Raw genomic sequence first — 20,254 nt, 5'->3', positions numbered from 1 at the left:
GGGCGTGTCTGTGTGTATGATCAGACAGATTGGCAGGCTCTCATTGGCTCTCACTGACTGGAAAAAAACTGTAACTCACAGAGTTTGCCGGTCCGAGCATTGAGGGAGCAATGCCACTTGCTGTGGCTGCAGGCCTGCAGCTGAACCAGTCTTTGGTTAAGATATCTGGGGTCCTTAAAGAACCTCTGGGCTTTCCTGCTGCATTGGCTGTTGGACTGAAGTCCTGGATGGAGTGCAGCACACATCCACAGATGCCTTGACCTGTAGCAGTGCAGCGTCCATCGCCTCCAGTCATAATGATGCCCTGTAGCAGGCCCTGGGGGTCCTAGATCTCATGCCAAACTTTCTTAGTTGTCTGAGGTGGAAGAAGCAAATGTTCACCATGTCTTGCAAAGCCAAACCCAGCAGGTCACCTCCAAATGACCTCTGGTCTGTTTCATAGGGTTAGACTTCAGTGCTTTATCATACAGAAACAATGGCAACATTGAGTCGCTATGGGGATTCAATAATCTCAATTTGTCTTACAGTTTCATACATGGGACAAAACAGGGACGCTGAAAATAAACAACTATGTTGGTGTAAAATGTTCTTTATTTTTTATTTCAGACCTGTCAGACCTGGAGCCTGGCTTCGCCCATCTGTATCTCAGTTACTGTAATTTTCTCATTGAGTGAAACGGTTTGATGGAACCAGGCAGGCCTGTACAAAATGCTGATCAAAACCAAAGTGTTGTTTGTTCTGTTAGACACTAGATGGCGATATCATTTCAAGAACCTTACTGCAGCATCCCAAAACCAAGGTATACCATAGACAAAGAGTGTAACAAAACAATTTACATTAGTTTTATATCCCCACTTCAAGACAGTGTAATAAAAATTTTAAACGTTAGAAGATCTATAAAATACTCCCACTCATTCATCAAACCAGGGGTGGTATTAGGCCATTATATCCCTAATTTAAATTAGGAAGATAATCTCTAACCTGGATGAACTTTGGTATTTTATGTGTTCATTTAAGTGTTGTGATGTTTGTAGCTCTACCACCGGTACGCTCAGGCCAATCCAAACTTTTCTCATCTGTTGTTCCTCGTTGGTGGAACACACTGCCAGTTCCTACAAGGGCAGGGACATCCCTCTCCATTTTCAAAAATCTCCTGAAGACCCAGCTCTTTAGAGAACATCTCCTCTCATAGCAACACTTACATCAAGTCTTGCTGATCCTAGCACTCACCAGCCGTCTTAAACTGACACGTAACTGTTAAAAACAGCACTCACTGATGCACTTATTCTTACTGTACTCTGTAATGTTTTTTAAATTGTCCTAAAATTGTTGAGAATTGCTCTAAAACTTAAACTGTTTACCATGTTGTTAGTCGCTTTGGCTAAAAATGCGTCAGCCAAATGTAATGTAATGTAATGTAATGTAATGTAATGTAATGTAATTTGTTGTCTTTACAAATGCAAAATGAATATAATACCAAGTTATGAGATCCTGCTGCTCTCTGTTGTGCTGTAGTGCTATGATGACAGGGCAAGGAGGTCTGTTCCAGACAGCAGGTAAAGGGTTCTAAACAGACAGCAGGTAAAGGGTTCTAAACAAGTTGTAGCAGAGCAGTGGTGGAGGGATGAGTCGAACAGACTCAAAAGCCATCTTGTGACTGGACGTCACCAATGGGACACAAAACCTTAATGTGTCTTTCATTTCATATTCTATTCGCCAGTAGGTCTTACCAGAATATGCAACAATGTCAGTTAAGTATGAGGATATTGAGCAAAATATATATATTTTTAAAACTTGAAGATGACTCAAACTCAAAGAGGCAACAAGCAAAATTGCAAAAACAATCAATGCATTTCTAGACAGGCACCACACATCTTGTTTTAAGCTTAATTGTCTCCAGGTGAACAGGTCATGTTTTGCGATGGTGATGGCTGGCAATATATATGCAGTGACAGAGATTCTCCCCGACAAGCTTGCCACCCCACAGCATCCCTGTCTCTGTGGCTGATTCCTGTTAAATCTCTGCACTGTAATCTAAAGGAGCCCAACTCAAGGCTTTGCTCATTAGCGCGACCTTACTTGACGGATATGGCAGTCACCACTTCATGGCCAGCCCCCTGCAACAGAGGGTGATATTGATTCACTGCCAAGATACATAATTTCCAGCCCCCTGTGGCAAATTCCAAAACCGTCAGTTCATCATCCTGAAAATGATCCGCTGGGTCTTTGCTCGCCGCATAAACGACCGAGGAAAAGAAACACACTGCCCAATAAAAAATATCCTAATTAGATTGGACAGAACTTTCTGGGAGACTGTGGCAAATGTTATTTCTCGCTTATTTGGGCAAACATAAGCAGCCGCGAGAGAAGCAGGGAACTTATTGATCAGTGTTTTACAAATCCGATGCACAGGCAACCTGCGTGTGGCAAGTAGTAGTTTTTGCTCCCTTCACATCCAAAATAACCTATTAATTGAATTGCATGTGCATTTCTGACCATTTTAATAATGCAGAGTAGCAAATTGGATTTTTCTTGACTGGTATAATTATACGAGGAGAGAAAGAAGACGACCCATATGCTGGCATTTATAATTCATGGACTTTTGATAGAAGTAGGTAGTCCACTGCCGCATGCGATGAGCAATAAACACTGAAGATCAGAGATCTGTTAAAGCGCTGTCATATTTCTGAGGTGCTTGGTGTGGATTGATGTTGGTGCACAGATTAGAAACGCTGTTTGAGTTTCATGGATCTGACAGGAATTGTGCCTCGCTGCAAGCCTTAATGGCGTACTTTGTCAGTGGTAACACAAGGTTTCATTAATATTGTCAGTAACAGGGCCTCACAAGCTCGCCTGCTGTACATCCACAAAGGGAAGAGACTCTGAAAGGAGCCTTTGGCAGAGTTTTTGCCGAGAACAGTGCGATCCTCCACCCTATCTCTCTGGAGGTGCCATGCCCCCTCTTCTCCACCTCCAATGTGCAAGACTAAAAGCTGTGAAATGCAATGTGATAAGATTTCAGACTGAAATTGGTCTGATATGGCATTCATTACCCAAATCCCCACAGTATCAGCTCAGTGTGAAGCACTCCAGACCCCCTGGGCAGATTTTAATACATGCAACTGGACGACAACAGGCCATCTGAGATTTAGCTTTCAGATGGGATTCGGTGATAACTGTGCCGGGATTGTGTTCTCACCTTTGGTTCAGCCATTTGAGAATATATATGCAGTGTGTGGTTTTTTCATGTATACAGCTTTCAAGAATATGAGCTCTTTGGCTGGAGTTGCCATTTAACCAATCGCTGTAATCCACTGCACTGACTCTGCAAGCAGTGGTGTAGTCTATGTGATACGCAGGACTACGCCGTATACCCACTTCAAAAGCATCACCATCTCAGTATACCCACTCAAAATAGGCAAGGATAGATATTAACATTTGGGGTTGATCACAGCATACAGCTAACTAGACTACATCACAGTATACCCACTAGAGCTAACTAGACTACACCGCTGTCTGTGCTCCTAGTATTTGCTCAACATTATTCTAAAACCTCCTGGACCAAGAAACGATTTGTAGCAATGTGTCTGACAACCATTGCATTACATTGGGCCATGCTTTCAACCACTCTTTAAAGTGTCCGCATAATTGCCTTAAACTAGCCTACTCTTCCAAGCCTCTCTGTTGTCATCTTCAGAAAGTTACTAATTACTGCTATTTAATAAACACAAGTAACTGTTGCTAAGTTACTAATTACTGATATTTAATAAACACAAGTAACTGTTGCTACTTGTATGGTTTTAAGAATCGGAACAAAGTATGACTTACAGACCAGATATATGCAAAGCAGGTATTAGAATACACTTTGTGCATCTATACACTGTCCTTTCTCTCTCCTCTCTCCACTGCACAGTCTAATTGAGTTAGGCTGACAGTCTATAGGTCCATATGTCTGACTTGTTAGGGGAAGGCCTCACAGTGGAAATTCAAAAGAAATGAGCTTTCCAGTTCAGGCTGTTCAAGCCTGACTTAAAGGAGTATTCCGGCGATTTGTCACATGGATCTCCGTTTCTCGAGGTCACGGAGTACTGTGGGGATGAGAAAACCCCCCAAAAACAATCGGTTCTAGTTGCTGCAGCCAAACAGGCAGCTACAATGCTACACTCTGGAGGCATGTTTATGAGCCCCAATGTTCACGCCCTCAGAGTGTAGTAGTGTTGGTAACATATACCTTTGAGATCAAATAAAGAAACCAACCAGAAAATGTAAATTGCACTCTTTCTTTCATTTTTAATACCATGAAATAATAATGTTTGCTATAAATAATTGCTATCTCGACCTAGTACCAGCAAGAAACACAATCTATTCAGATCAAATTCAGTTCATGGTTCTCTGTCTGGTCTTCAATTCTGCAAATGTGTGCTGCCCTGATTCAGTTGGAGACCACTGTGAGTACATGCCTCTTCTTATACAAGTCTACAGTACATAACTTCTCTTTCAATGCCGAGGACACAAATCTACAAATATATTAAAGCATTCTTGAGGCATGGCCTACATATTGAGTGCTCTCTAAAGCATGGTGGCCTTTTTAGTGGAGCAATGTAAAGGGCACCATGCTAAAAACAAACACTTCATTTTCTAAAAGAAAAGGAAACAGTCCAAGACACTCTCTCAACCAAAGTCCTTTTTGTTTACCTCAAATATCTGCTATTTTTGCAGGTTTGAGGACCTCTCCTTTCTCTCTTTCTCTCTCTCTCTCTCTCTCTCTCTCTCTCACACACACACACCATCACAGAACGCAAATGATGCAGAGTAGCAAGACCATTCCTCCCTCAGAGGTAAAGACCTTAGTGCACATCACAGTAGCACACACACACACACACACACACACACACACACACACACACACACACACACACACACACACACACACACACACACACACACACACACACACACACACACACACATCAGACCATTCCTCCCTCAGAGGTAAAGATCTTAGTGCAGATATTTGAGCCCAGCAGTCAACCAAATCTACTCCTCTCTTCAGCTCGATCTGAAACAACGTTGTTGACTCGCTGGAACAGTGTGTGGCCTTGTCATTGCATTTGTTTTCCATTCACAGAGGTACTGAAGGACTGTGTACAAACACACACACACACACAAAGTGGGGACAGCTTGGGGAACCTTGAAGGGAAATTTGACAGAAAGAACATTGAATTTGTAATCAATGGCTTCAGCGGCCTTTCAAGTCAAAAGAGGCCATTTTCATTTGTCTGTGGAGCAGGCTGTGGTACTAGTGCCTTCCGTGAGGAAAGGGAGTCTTTTTTCCAGGTGCTGGAGAGAGAAACAGAGGACCATGGTGCCACAGCGCAGAGAAATGACATGGCGGTAGCTTGTTGTTCTCAAGGGCAGTCCAGTCAGAAGGGAGATGAAACATGAACTCTGCTTATTAGATATTATGATTGTGTAATAGTTGTGGTAAATACTGTACAATCACCCATCCTGCAATGTTGCTGACCCTGAAGAATGGGCAGATGAAAGGTAATCAAATGTTGTTTATCACATGTTGTGAAGATGCAGGAAATCAAAACGCTTCTTAACTGAGCAGCATATAGAAAATTATTTTCTTTCACTTGGTGCAGTATCCTAATTAGATGATTGTTAGTAAGACAGGAAAGATTAAGCTGCATTGTTGCAAGATAAAAGGAAGGTCTAATTGCTCCTGTAGTCAAAGCAGTCATGATTACTTCTGATCAGTAGTGTTTTCTGTGGCATAACATTCTCATGTTAGTAAGTTTGTTTTAGATATCTTCTGAACATCGACCTCAGTAGATTTGGTTGTCAAGCCCAGATACAAAATGTCATATAGGGACTGCAATTCTGTCACCAGAAAAAAATAAATAGAGAGAGAAAGAGGGAGAAAGAGGGAGAAAGAGGGAGGCAGGGACAGACAGAAACTGTGTTTTCTGGCATCCTTTCTCAAGGCCTGACAGGTAGTTTTGGCTCAGAATAATACGACTGCACTGGGCTGTTTTAAAGAGTCACTGCAGCCCTGGCTGGGAGGAAGGCATGAAGGAGAGAAGCTCCACGAGCCAACAGCTCGCCCTATAGAGCACTCACGCAGAGATGAAGCTCCACGAACCAACAGCTCGCCCTATAGAGCACTCACGCAGAGATGGAGTGAGGCGAGCAGTTTCACCGAGACGCTCAGGGTCACTCTGATGCCCGCTCCGCGGTAATTTCCCAGCTCTGTGCGAAGAGGATGGCAACAGCTACACGGCCGTAATGCCCTCTCCAAATATAGAGCTCAGAGGCTGAAGGTCAGAGGCTGTTAATATGGTGTAGGTGGTAAAGAAGGTCTTTTTGTTTCAAATTGGACTGTCATGACATTTTATTATTTCACATTTGCTTCTGTTACTGCTAATATTTTATTATATTATTATTTTATTTTTCTTATTGTATTAGTTATGGAATTCAATATCTGCCAGACTCACTTATTGTGTTGTAGTATAGCGACACAGTGTGAATAAATGAAAAGTAATGTTTACATAATGATTATGCATTACATTTTGAATACCATTTTAATTGTGAATAGTCCTTCAGTTTGACAATGCACACTTTGTTTCTCCTCAGTCTCACTATTGAAAATAAAATGTGACGTAGAGAATCCCTCGCATCGGATAAGGGAGCGGGAATATTAAGCTGGTGCATTAGGGGTTAGCCAAGCACATGGTTTATCCGCCGGCTCCACATCAACTTCAATTTGTAGCGCTGTCCCTCTGCGGACCCTGTATCTGTCTTAATCAATGAGGCCAATTGCCGGCGGCACCAGACAGGGTGTCTGCGTTGACTCCTCCACGACACTCACTTGAGGGAAGGGGGGTCGTGGTCATGCCGTCTAACCATGGCACAGCCCAGAACCTCCGTCAGCACAATGCCATGAAGCGAAAATCATTATTTATGTCCCCAGGGCAATGACACAGTACAATTAGGGGGGGGAAAAGCGGATAACTTACACAGTCCTCCTCTCTTTCTCCCTCTCTCCTTAGAGAGCGCTCGGGGCGAGAGTCTGGCCTCCTGAAAGGAGGTGGGGGGGGGGGGGGGTGAGGTAGGGAGTGGGTTTCCAACAGGAAGGTGAACCTTTATTGCTTCACTTATGGTGCTGTGCGAACACCTCTGCACTGATGCTTTACCGAGGGGGTGAAAAACACACCATAAACAAACACTAAAATAGAAAACAAAGCTGGAAATGTTTGCAGCAAAGCATTCTGGACACATATCTACAGGACTCATTTTGTGTGAGGTAAAACACCAATCTATTTGGGGTATTATGTGTTAATGCAATATCATTTTCCACAAAACTAAGAACTTTTTTGTTTCAAAAGTAAGAATGTTACCTAGACAGGAAGCTTATTTAATCCGCCTCAGACCGGAATACATTCTGAAGGCCATGTGTTGTACCTGAATAACTTCCACTTCCTCGCAGCATTTCATCTGTGTGATCTCACAGCCTACTTGTGATCTCATGAGAGGTATCCTGTGGTCTTTACAACAGCAAGGTCGCATGAACACATTTCCGCTGCTGTTCCCGAGTGGTCTATCCACTCTAATCATGGGCCTTGTTGAAATGACCTGCAATGAGATGTGGTCACTGCCGTAATACATGCTACTGGAAAACCAAGTGTAGCAGAAAGAAAGAGATGCTGACGCGGTGACCACGTTTGGTCCTTCACTCACCCCCGCAGAACAAAACACTCACCTTGGTCTAATGGCATATGATATCCTCCTGCTTAATTGTGTGAAGTGTCAGGCTTGGCATGGCCTCAGCTTGTGAGGAGACTAAATACTCCTATTCCCCACGCGACTGGAAGGCTCGTGGTCATGCTTTAAACTGGAGTTGATTGCTTGGTTTGTTCCAAGAGAGTTTGAGGCTCCATTGCCTCAGTCAATGACCATTTAAATTAGGGCTTATCTTAAACATCTATTGTCTGGGTTAAGGATGAAAGGCTTTAGATTAGAAGCTCTCAGAAAGTTTGTTATTCAGCCAACTTTACATAATCATGTTGCCAGTATAAATATGTGGTACATTTTAATTTTGTACAGTAATTACTGCATCCGGCAACTCAATGCTATTTAGCAAGCCCATGCTTTACTCATAGTATTTATATCAGTCAAGGTTTAATGTAATTATTAGGTTGAAAATGTAGCCTGGCTGACACCAGACCATTTGGCAAATCAAAATTAAGATTGAGATTAAGATTGGTCTGGGGGCCCTTTGTTTACTTCCGATATCTGAGGGGCATAGCAGTGAAATTAAACTTAAACTGGTACATTAAACTCTTACCAAATATTTTCATTAGTACAGCAAAACATATCTTTCACATCTTGTAAAAGATGGCTTTAAATACTGAAAATACTGTGTCTGTATCATTAAACACTGAAGCCATCAGCGCAACCATTGGTATTCATGAGCACAGCTAAGCGCACTCCTATTTGTCATCATCTAAAGTCCACCCCATCACCCGGCCCATGCCGGAGACGCAGTTGTGATTGATTCCTGGATTTTTGGTGATTTGGAAACAGGCCTGAAAGGGCGCACATCTGCTGAGCAAATTCAAATGCACTCACAGATTCATAGGGTTCGTGGGGCTATTGAAAATGCATTTCCTCCAATTAAAATCATTTTATTGTATACAGATAGCTGGGATCAAAAAATCTCTCGGTGTAGACCATACCAGACGAATAAACAAATAGCTATATGCACATTTTATCCATACAAAAAGCTAGCCACAGAAGTCCAAGCCATCCCATTAGGATGGAAAAGAAAGCATAATATACTTTCATGGCAACGCTTGATTACTTGAGTGAAAATAGAAGGTAATGTTGCACTGATTCAGTAAGGATTCAATCACACCGAAAAGCACCGCTTGGTATTTGATTTGGGTGCATAGTTCTGTATCAACATTGACTATTGATTTGATCTAATTTACTTTTTGCCCATTGCCTTGGAGTTTTCTCATTAAGCCCAAGCAGTGATAGATTATATGCAGAATGGGTTACGGAGGTCATTATGGACCTGCATACTTGAGAGGGTTTCAGGTCCACATTAATGTTCAGGGGAAATCTCATTTCGATTGTAGCTTTGAACAGAGGGCCACGGAGAGCACCACCTAAATATCAGGGATGAAGGATTCAATCTGGGCAAGGATTCATTCTGCTTGAGCCCAGGTTTGAGATCTATAATGTGCTGTAAATATTCTAAATGGGGGAGAATTCCACAAGAATGATGAAATCATCCATCACTGTCTCATAATCATTTAATATCAAACAGCGGCTATGAGGTTGTGTGTGAGTGTGTGTGTTGGTCTGTGTGTGTGGGGGGGGGATCCATCAAACAGTCAGATTCCATGACAACAGTAATTACATCACATTCTTTTCTTTATTGAGATTTCAGATTGATTATGAATTGTAGGGCTCACCCAAAATAACATCATACTTTGCTTGGTAACAGGCTAAAGCATAGCAAGTTAGCCTCTCATTCATATGAAGCAGGTCTCATCCATGCCCCCTTCTAGTTCAATTGGTTGTAAACTGATATTTTTTCTGAGAATTTTTACAACAATATGAAAGTTATGTATCTAAGAATTCCCAGATTTAATAATCTGATTAACCTCCTACAGCATATCACCACCAACCTCCACTCCATTTTATGAAGGTTCAAGAGAAATCTTGAAAATGACAGATATTGCTTTAATGGCCTATGCCTATCTGTGTAGGGTTTATCAAATTCAGTGGATTCTTTTTCTTATTCACCTAACCAAGTGGCCTGGCCAATCAGAGACAACATAACTTCTCTGAGCACTATGTGGTAAAGCTTGGGGGAAGTTGCTCATACTGAATGCCTGATGTGTATTGCTATACTTCAGCAGATAGAAAACAGATCAAGATCACTACTATGATTTGACTAAACATTCATGCCAACTAAATGTATAATTCAAAAATAAGGCACTAGATAAATGGACGTAAAAAAATAAAAAATACAACTAAAATTGGATGCACGCACTAAAAGCATATCTGGCCGGCCTGAAGCTGGACAAGTGCGGAGGTCAGGGGAGGTGTCCGCCTGGCAATTATATCACTTGAACAGTCGTGGCTCCCACAGAGCGCTCCGGCTAATGGAGGTGGCCGGGGTGTCACTCAAAAGTGGCAAAGATCAATGTGGAGGAGTGAATGTGTGAAAGACACAGAGAGTGTCTGGTCACCCCGCACAGTGCTCTCTCTCACACAGCGACAGTACAAGAGACCCAGGCCAAGTTCAGGACAGAGAACAGTCTATCTAATCAGCTGTAGGACACTGGGGAGAAACCACGCCAATGTGTGTGTGTGTGTGGTGTGGTGTGTGTGTGTGTGTATTTGTGTGTGTGTGTGTGTGTATGTGTGTGTGTGTGTGTGTGTGTGGGGGGGTGGGGGTGGGGGGTGGGGGGGTGGTAGTGGTGGTGGAGGTGGTGGAGTGCTCAAATCAAAACCTTACCTCAGAAAAAAAAAACCTCAAATATGTATTTTCAAATGTGAAAAGTTCATCCAAAATCATCCACTTAGTCCCCGGACAGAACACTCACTGCTGTTGTTATCAAATGTTTGTACATAGCCCGAGGCAAGCTTCAAAACACTGCGAGTGACTCTAAATGAGAGTTTTTCTTCTATTGCTGTGGTTCTCAACCTGGGGTGTGCAATATCATTTCAGGGATTCACCATAATGTGTGAAACATATTTTAATTTGACATAAAACCATCACTTTAATTTGTTTAACGCATATAAAAAAAAAAGCACTGTTGTTCACACTATTCCATTCCCAGTTTGGCCTTAGCTAAGAATCAGAAAATTGACAATAATATTACTAATAGAGACGGTTGATAAAGTGTCTTTGGTAATATTGCTGTCTTTTTTTGTCATGATCTAGTTGGGTGTCTGTGTCATTCTATTAGTTGTGCATTGTTGTTTATTGTCAAGAGCTGCTGTTATGATCATGTTGTCCTATGTATTCATACATTCTAACACCTGTGATCATACAGTAGTACAGACCTCATCGACCGCCTATGCAGATGGCATCTCAGAAAAACAGTAATGTTATTTCGACGGAAGCCTCCAATCTAAATCTAATCTAAAAGCACAGCAGTAAAAAAGTGCTGGGGGCATGCAGGTGGAGGGTGGGGTGGAGGGGTTGAGAACACCAACCTGGTTATTCTGGGGGGTCTCGACCCCAAAACATTTGAGAACCACAGTTCTATTAGACAGGTGGACACATTACAGTTTTTTTCAACTGCTTACACACTAAATCTTTGCTTGTCACACAATTTTCTAAACATGTCCTCTAAACATCATAACCCGACACCAAATCTGCAAAACCATACACTAATTCTCAGTGTTTGACTCAGTTTTCAATTGACTAAAACACATTTTGCAAAACACCACACACAATTTACTACCTAACACACAAAAATCTAACAGGAAGTAACTTGATTTCGTTCTTCAAACACAACCCATCAAAATGCCACACTAAATCACCAGTGCTTCACTCTTTCTCTTCACATGTGCAAACACTCTTTACTTTACTGAACACCATCCAATCATTGCCTTAGTATAGGTCTATGAATAGATATACTCTCTATATAGGTATAGACCCTTTCAATCTGCTCCTAGTGGATTTCTGGTTGAAATATTCAGAACCAATGCAGATACTTTGAAAATTACAGTAATCAGACTTTAGCTTACAGTAATGTTCTACAAAAAGTTGACTTTATGTAAAATTTGTCTTTTTACTCTATTTTTGTTTGTCCCCATGTTACAGTATACCATTAGCTCAATACATTTTTCTGTGCCTCCAGAAATGCCTTAGGAACGCTTACTGTAGAATTTGTTTGTTTCTGCAGTTGAGGCCTATGAATACATACTGTACACACCCCCCCCCCCCCACACACACACACACACACACACTTGTCTTTAGAAAAAAACAAAATCAGTGTTTTCAAAGCTCCATGTACATCTGGTGGTCACTGTATTCTTCTTTGCTTTTTTTCTTGTTTGCTGTAAAATACTGTATTCACAACAGCAAATTATTTGGGAAAAATCACTATTTTTGGTTTCAATATTGCTTGCATTTTTACTGTGTATTTCAACTTATCTTTGTTGATACCGTAACTTTCACTCTTGTATGGAAATACATATAGAAAGCCTAAGACAGAAGAGCTTTAGGTTTTGAGCAACAGTGTGTACATGATGTATCCAAAATGTCATATTATGACAAAAGTGTTTGTAATGTGAGGCGAATGTTTGCTTTAAACATGTGTTTTTGACATTTTGAATGTTGTGTGTCATTTTGGTGGAGATTTGGGGCATTTTGCATTTTGTGTGAGCAGTTGTGGGTTTTGTGTGTGGAGTTTTGAAAAATAGACACAGAGTTTTGAAAACGTGTGTAAACAATTGTAAAAAACTGTAAAGAGCAGTTATTTATGATATAATGATGCTGCACTGCGTGCAAGCTCTAAGTACCATGTTCTGTTATCTTAGCAGGTTTGTAGGAGATTGTTTAGCCAATCGGAGATTGCCATTGGCCAGGTGAGTGACCTACACATCCCTGGGCCTCCCTCTTGAAGACACCAGGTTGTTAACTGTTTTTTAGATATTATAGACCCTTTCAATCTGTTCCTAGAGTTTCTGGTTGGAGCATTTAGTGTAAGTAGACTTTAGTGTAATGCTCTTAAAAATATTGACTCTGAAATTTTATTATTTTTGTTTGTTCCCAAATCACCATTAGCTCAATGTTGTTTTCTGCGTCACCAGAAATGCCTTAGGAACGTACCTGTTTGTTTCTGCAGTTAAAGGCCATAAGACCTTTTTCATTATTGTTAGATCCATCTCTTAGTTCAGATGCACTGTACAACTCCTAACTAGCCTGCATCTGCCATATCCCTCATCTTACAGTAAAGCCTGTTCAGGTCTGAGGAACCTTAATGCTTGACTAATGAGCAGGCTGGCATTTCTCTAGGGTTGACTCCACTATCTCCCGGTTTCATATCCAGGGCACTAATAAGGAGACTGAATGGTTGAATCAGCACTAGCCCTCGCAGAGTTTAATAACCAGCAGACTGGGTCCAGGGCAGCAGCTGTAGCAGGTTAATAAGTGGTACAAAGGCATCACTATGACACAGAGAGGCCGTAACTAGAACACTGGAGTGGAACATTCTAATGATCATAAATTAGAACACCGGAGTGGAACATTCTACTGATCATAAACGGTTCTGAGAAAACCATGTGGAGCCCTGTGTGTATGTGTGTGTGTGTGTGTGTGTGTGTGTGTGTGAGTGTGTGTGAGTGTGTGTGTGTGTGTGTGTGTGTGTGTGTGTGTGTGTGTGAGTGTGTGTGTGTGTGTGTGTGTGTGTGTGTGTGTGTGTGTGTGTGTGAGAGAGAGAGGGGAGGGGGTTCTGCCAGTGCTGGTGGCAATGGTAGGGTTAAATCGAATTTGATCTGAATTAAATCTTGAATGTATCTGGGTGTGTAGTGGGTTAATGCAAACATAGTCAACTGCAAACTGTAAATCAAGCAGAGGGATTCTTAACAGCCAGCCTGAGCCAGAAAGCCCCAGCACTATGTTTACTTGGTGACTTAACCGCCATTAGGATAATCCTCCAAGATTTAATACAAACAGCTGGAACACACCGCTCCATTGACTTAGACGAAACTTAATCAATTAGCTGGCTCTGAGAAAATTACCCAAGTGCCTCGGCACAAGAAGTATTTTGGGGATTATTCACGATTGGGTGGGGCTCCTGACCAAGAGTTCTGCAAGGGGTTGGGTGAGGTTTTCATGGCTAAGAGGCAAATGTGGGAACCAGTATTGGCAGCCTGATCCTCAGTACAAATGGCATTGAAGTTTTTAATTCCTTCTTTTGTTCAGCCCCTTGCACAGAAAACCCCTCCTGTACAACTTCCAGTCTCATGGGTCCCAATAAAAGACCTACAGCAGAGTAACTACGGAGAAATCCATACAAACACCTGTAAAACCTTACCCACATTACAGACTAGAAACCCCTCTACAATATTCAGCAGTACTAAATGCCCAGCCACTGATTGCAAAGGGTGATTATTTCTACACAGTGCATCAGCTGTGGGATCCTCGCCTTTATGGAGCAGAGCACTTTCATTGCATGCTGTATGATGGATGCCTCAGCACTTCTATAAAATGGGTTTCACATTTGGGGAAGGAGGAGGTGCAGAGATATGTAGGAACAGTTTGTTCAATCCCACACAAAAAAGAAAACAATTCTGAGAGGAGAGTTGTGTGTACAGTATGTTGTATCTGAGGTGCTGGGGAGTGTGGATGTGTCTTCTATGAAGACCTGCCCGTGTGGTGAGCTCCACAGCGCAATGGCCACACAAAATGTCACAATATGTAAATACTGCTTGCGCTTTCATCTGTAGCTACTGGCAACTTCTCATGGACTGAAAAAAAAGACATACACTATGCTGTATGTGTGGTCATTTTAAGGTACATTAAACAAAGCATCACCCTGATTCAGTCATTGACCAGAAGTGAAAATTAGTCCATTACTAGTTACAAGGACCCATTTTTTTGTGCAAAATTGTCACACAAATGAAAAAATAATAATGTTGTTTCAATCACATTTGCACACTGCCTCCTAATTATTTTTCATCTAAAAGGTTTAGCTAAAAAGCAGGGCAACCTGTGAACCCTTAAAGGAACACTCCCTCCGACATATTTATATTTTACTCTATTTTACTCCGATATTTTAGATTTATATTTTACTTTGCTGTTGTAAATAGCAAACTTCCACAATGAAAATGCTTTTGTTGTGGAGGTGAAGGATTAACAACATCTCCAAAGAGCTATATCTACTGACAAGGTGTCAGGATTCTCACGAGATTTGTCGAGCTGCCGTTCTTGAAGTTAAATGGCTGGTTTTCTTGGTGGTGACTCGCTACGTCTATGCTGTAGCTATTCTAGGTGAACGATTTGCCTATTACAAGTTTGTTTATCGTCAAATTGGCTTCGTAAAGGTGCAAATCTTGCCTTTAAGTTCGTAAAGGTGCAAATAGTGTGCCTTTAAGTTCTTGTGAAGTTTCTGTCTTCACTGATATTGGTCATTATTGCAGAAGTGCATCACAGAAATGGAAAATATAATTAGCTGAGATAATTAAGACAATCCAGACACAAGGATAATTGTGCTGTTGTTTGATTTTGTCTCTCACAGATGCAGAACAAATAAAATAGACTGGAGATTGAAGTCTTCCTCAAAAGATAGATTATTGATGGAAGGCTAATTAATATCAAGACGATCCTCTAATCAGTACGAAGCTACCCTCTTGTTTTTTTTTTATTGTATTTTTTTTATACACTGCATTCAACTAAATATACCTAAATATACCCTGTCTCCTCGTAGGCATATACACACAGGCCTATTTTTTACAGATACTTGCACTTACATCAATGTATAACAAAACAGGTTTAAAGATTCAGAAGAACCGGTGATGTGATTCCTGGTATGATATAAATAGAATATGATAGAAATTATATAAATCCAGATAGTCCTCAAGTCATTCATTGTACATTGGGACAAAGCAGCTGTTTTGTAATCATTTATTACTTTTGTACAACAATATACCTTGGTGCTTTGACAAGTTGATGGTGTGTTGTAAACGTTTGGTAGATATGCTAAGGCACATTAATGAACTATTACTACAACAAACGACCCAGCCACTCTCACAATGCCCATCTGATAGGAATGAAGCTAAAGAATGACATTAATCAGTAATGGATAAAAATCAAACAAAAAAAGCAAATGGACTTAAAGGAGCCATCTGACATTATCTACAGAATTACGGAAGGTTTTTATTTTCATGTGGTAATTAACACTGAGTATACAGCTGTAATTTAGTTTATCTGTTAATATAGGTTTATAATTCATAGAACAGAAATCCTGTGATTTGTCCTATGTGACCAAAGTACCATATTTCCAAATGCTCAGAACAAGGTAAAAATAACACATGGCACAGTCAAAAGTTATTTTACTTTGTGCCCTGTTTTCCAAACTATCAATGCAGCCAAAGCAACTAGTATGTCCTAGTTTCATGAGAATGTTTGCATCTCAAACACATACTATTTTGCCACAACGATTTGTGCAAAATCTCAACCACAGAGCAGAAAAAGAGAAGCTTTTTTAAACGTTTGTTGATGCAAGAGGAGAAACCGGCAACTCATAGATCATGATGCACTTTACGAGTACACAAAGAGCACACTTTTTTTTCCGATTACAAATGAAATATCTAGAGGCGCTTTGATACAAATGTACAAACATTACCATTCCCACTGAAAAATCATTTTGTGTGGCAAACATCTGAGTGTGGACCGTTGGTCTTGTTATAAGCTGTGCTAGTTTTCCCAGAGTTGCTCTGTCTGGGACCAACAACAGTCCCATTAGTCGTGTAAATAGGCTGTATGTGAAAAGCCCCTTTCAGGAGCTGTTCGTTGTTCAAGGACACTATCTGAAAGCTCGTCTCAGTCATTTCCAGGATGGAGTTGTCCTTTTTCGTCCCCGCCTCGCCGTAGTCGTCTTTCCGCCGACCCCGGCTGTACTTCCATTTGGACGACGACGGGCTGCCTTTCCTGTGCATGCGCCAGCAGAAGAGGCCCAAAAGCAACACCAGAACCAACAGAACCAACAGAACCAACAGAACGGCGCCGCCGATGAGCCCCGCCAGCAGAAGTGGGGAACTTGGGTCCTGCTGAGTGGCCTGCTCTGGCCCCACGGCGTTGTTCGCCGTGTCGAGCGCCGACGGCGTCGAGACCTCAGAGCACACCGTGTAGCGTCCAGGGGAGTGGTTATTAGAAGCGTCTAAGGGGGCGACGCAAACGTGATAGGTAGATTCGGGGTCCAGGTTGGACAGTAAAATCCCATTAAGCTCCCCTGCAGCCACTGTCTCCTGTGTCCTCTCGTTCACCAAACGCTCTCCCATTTTGACTAATGTTATTTTATATGCAGCGACAGTGAATGTGGCCAACCAGCTCACCTGAACACAGGTGCGATTGACTGCAGTGAGAGACACCTGCAGCGGCTCTTGCGATGGGTACTCCGAAGTGTTTGTAGTATTCTCCCTCTCTACATCTCCCCTCAATGAGGGGGGCAGGGAGGCTTGAGCCGGGGGTTGTGGTGACGAGAGGGGTATTTGTGCCACTGATGCAGGGGTGGTGGGAGAAGGGTGAGTTTGCAGGTGTGGGTGAGTTGGCACCCACACTGTACTGCCCGGGCATTGGACGAGGTCCAGGTTGAGCTCTCTGATTGCCATCCCGCGAAAACCCTCTGGGCTTTGGCACATGAAGCCGCGCACGTTGAGGGTAGCTGGCAGCGTCTTTAACCACACCATGACCCACTTAATTCCGCAGTCGCAGTGCCAAAGGTTGTTCCGAACGGTCAGCTGTCGCAGGCTGAGCAGGCCATCAAAGACCCCCTGTGTCAGCCCCTGCAGCTGGTTGCTGGAAATATCCAGTTTTTCCAGGCGGTGGAGCCCCGCAAAGGCCCTGACAGGGATCTCATTCATCTGGTTGTCCTGCAGGTTCAGCTTCTCCAGGAGGTCTGCGGGCAGATTGGGGGGGGGCGAGCTCAACGAGTTGCGCGCCATTGACAGCGTCCTCAGGTTCGCCAGGCCCTGAAACGCCGTCGGGGCAATCCCCTCGTCCGTCAGCAGGTTCCCGTCCAATAGGAGGCTCTCGAGGGCGGTGACGTTCTCAAAGGCCTCCTCCTCGATGACGGCGATGCGGTTCTCGTCCAATCGCAGCTCCTTGAGGTCGGCGGGCAGCCCGATGGGGACGCTGCTGAGGTGGTTCTTGGTGAGGAAGAGGTACCTGAGGCTCACCGCCTCCCGGAACGCCCCTTCCTCCACCCCCACGGTGGAGATGGAGTTGTCGTCCAGATAGAGCTCGTCCAGCCTCAGCAGCTGTGCCAGAGCCGCGCGTGAGATGGTCTGGATGTTGTTCTCCTGAAGGTGCAGCACGCGCACGTTTTTGGGGAGGTTGACGGGGAACTCGTCCAGCTGGTTGCCGTACAGGTAGACCGTCTCCACCGAAGCCACGTGGTGCAGCTCCAGCGGAAAGCCAGCATTGTTGATCTGGTTGTTGTGCAGGTAGAGGATCTTGTAGCCCTCGCCGATCCCCAGTGGAACTGAAGTCAGGCTCCTCTCGTTGCAGTACACAAAAGTCTTGTCGCACCGGCACTCCTCCGGGCAGGAAGTGCTGCGGCAGAACTGCAGGTGAAGACCGAGCATGATGGGAATCCAAGGCCTGATGAAAGCAATAAAGTCTTTATTCCACACACGTACCTGTAGCTCCATTTTAGATAGCACTGCCCAGGCCAGCAGACGCCAAATGCCAGTCACCACAGACGACGCTCGGGGGAATAAAAAAAAGTCAAAACCAAATGCTCCTGGCAAACAGAAGTTTTTCTGTACGCACTTGCAGAGTGGCCTGCCGCTGCTGCTACTGCTGTGCTTGCACTACGTGCTCGCGTGGTGAGCGGGTAATCCTTCGATAATTGCCTGTCCCGAGCGCCACGGTGCAAGAGCAATGGTCTCATTAACGTCCACGCCTCCTTCACTTCCCTCGGTCCGCGCCCGAGCTGGGGACGATCGCAGGGCTCATCACATTTTCAACGCCGGCCCGCCAGAGGGGCCATTCTATGCGCTCTCCGGCCGGAGTGTGAAGAGGGGAAGACGGGGGCTTGTCACTGAAGCGTCCTCAGCAGCTCTGACCACACATGGGGATGCCGAGCCCTCCCTGGGGCTGGGGCTGGGGCTGTCTCCCTCCGTCATGACCGTGGGCTTCAGAGACCTAGTCCAGTAAAATAAAACAAACACATTTTGTCCAGGAGCACACACACACACCAAAACACCCGTGCAGTTTGTTCTGGGTTGGATGCTACTGCCATGTCAGAAATAGCATTTGGTTTACACCGATTTTTGTTTTTAAATGCCAACGATTTATACTAAAGACTATTTTTGACATAACCTAAGTTATATAAGATGTATTTGATCCGTTAAAGTACAGCTTACAGTAGAGGACAATAAAAAGTCAACTCATTTGGTAAAGAACAAGGCCAGCAAGGGCACGATTTGTAAACATCAGATGAAACTTCAGATGAAAAAAATATTGATTTTTGAGTCCCTGGACACACTTTAGGTCAAATATCAACATGATGAACATGCCTCACTGCTCACAGCACAGCTGAGCTAGCCCAAGGGTATGTCATCTCACAGTAAAACAATCCTGTCATGGCCGTTACATATGCACTAGCAGGATAAGGTATTGATACACCCATGTCCAGAAACGTAGATATCAGGCTAAATTACAGGGCAAAGGTGCAGAAAGGATGTGTGTATGTGTGTGTGTGGTCTGTGTGTGCGTGAGTGTGAGTGTGCATGGTCTGTGTGTGCGTGAGTGTGAGTGTGCGTGTGTGTGCGTGCGTGTGTGTGTGTGTGTGTGTGTGTGTGGTCTATATGTGTTTGTGTAGTCTGTATGTGTATGAGTGAAAATCTGATGTTGCGATATGCAATAGGCTACAGTCTATCTTCTTTTTATCTAAAACGGCACATTGTTCAAATTTTATACCTTCACCATAAAAAATATTGTAGGCCTATGGCGATTTTTTTTTATGTCTTGCAGTTTCAAAAATACTAAGGACATTGTTTGTGTGCCAGCAGATACAAAATTGGACAAGTGCCTCCAACAGAACTTAAACAGCTTCTTACAGTAATATGATTTACAGTATGATTTTCAACAGTCAAGGAAAGGAAAAGGTCTTTGGATTCATGATGTTGGAGAGACCAAATATTTTTAAAGAGCAGTTGCACCAATACCAAATAGGATTCAGTGGGCTATTTATCTAACATGCACTTAAAAGAGTCTACGTTTAGCTACGTTTAGAGCTGAAAAGTTTACCCTGGTAGCAGTTATTGTCAATATGGTGCATTTCTATGTAAAGAGGGTAATCACAAATGCTAATATAACAGATAAATAGATGTGGATATAAGTCTGACTTACTTTACCTATTCGGGAAAGTGCTGCATCTCTTCGGCATGGTGAACTCCGCGTTTGCCCCAGTAATCAGTTGTTACTGCGCCGAAACATATCGCAGTAGTAAAATGTTTTCTGTAGATTGACCATTGTACTCCGAAAGTGAGC

The 20,254-nt window shown here is 43.0% G+C and overlaps 1 protein-coding gene across 1 annotated transcript; it reads right to left on the bottom strand.

Annotated features, from left to right (window-relative positions):
- Positions 1 to 16,398: 16,398 nt before the first annotated feature.
- LOC143139500 (leucine-rich repeat transmembrane protein FLRT2) lies at positions 16,399 to 18,408 on the bottom strand. Its single transcript, XM_076300087.1, has one exon. The coding sequence runs from the start codon at positions 18,406 to 18,408 to the stop codon at positions 16,399 to 16,401; it is 2,010 nt and encodes a 669-aa protein (XP_076156202.1).
- Positions 18,409 to 20,254: the final 1,846 nt, after the last annotated feature.

Source organism: Alosa pseudoharengus, unplaced genomic scaffold (assembly GCF_046254945.1).
Source record: "Alosa pseudoharengus isolate Yale_2024_CS ecotype anadromous, Long Island Sound unplaced genomic scaffold, YU_APseudo_1.1 YU_APseudo_1.1_scf_22, whole genome shotgun sequence".
In the NCBI taxonomy this organism is placed as follows: Eukaryota; Metazoa; Chordata; class Actinopteri; order Clupeiformes; family Clupeidae; genus Alosa; species Alosa pseudoharengus.
Note: the sequence above shows the minus strand (reverse complement) of the source record. Positions and strands in the feature narration are given on the sequence as shown.

Excerpts from the sequence above, each read along its gene's own strand:
- LOC143139500 (XM_076300087.1), bottom strand. The coding sequence starts at position 18,408 with ATGGAGCTACAGGTACGTGTGTGGAATAAAGACTTTATTGCTTTCATC.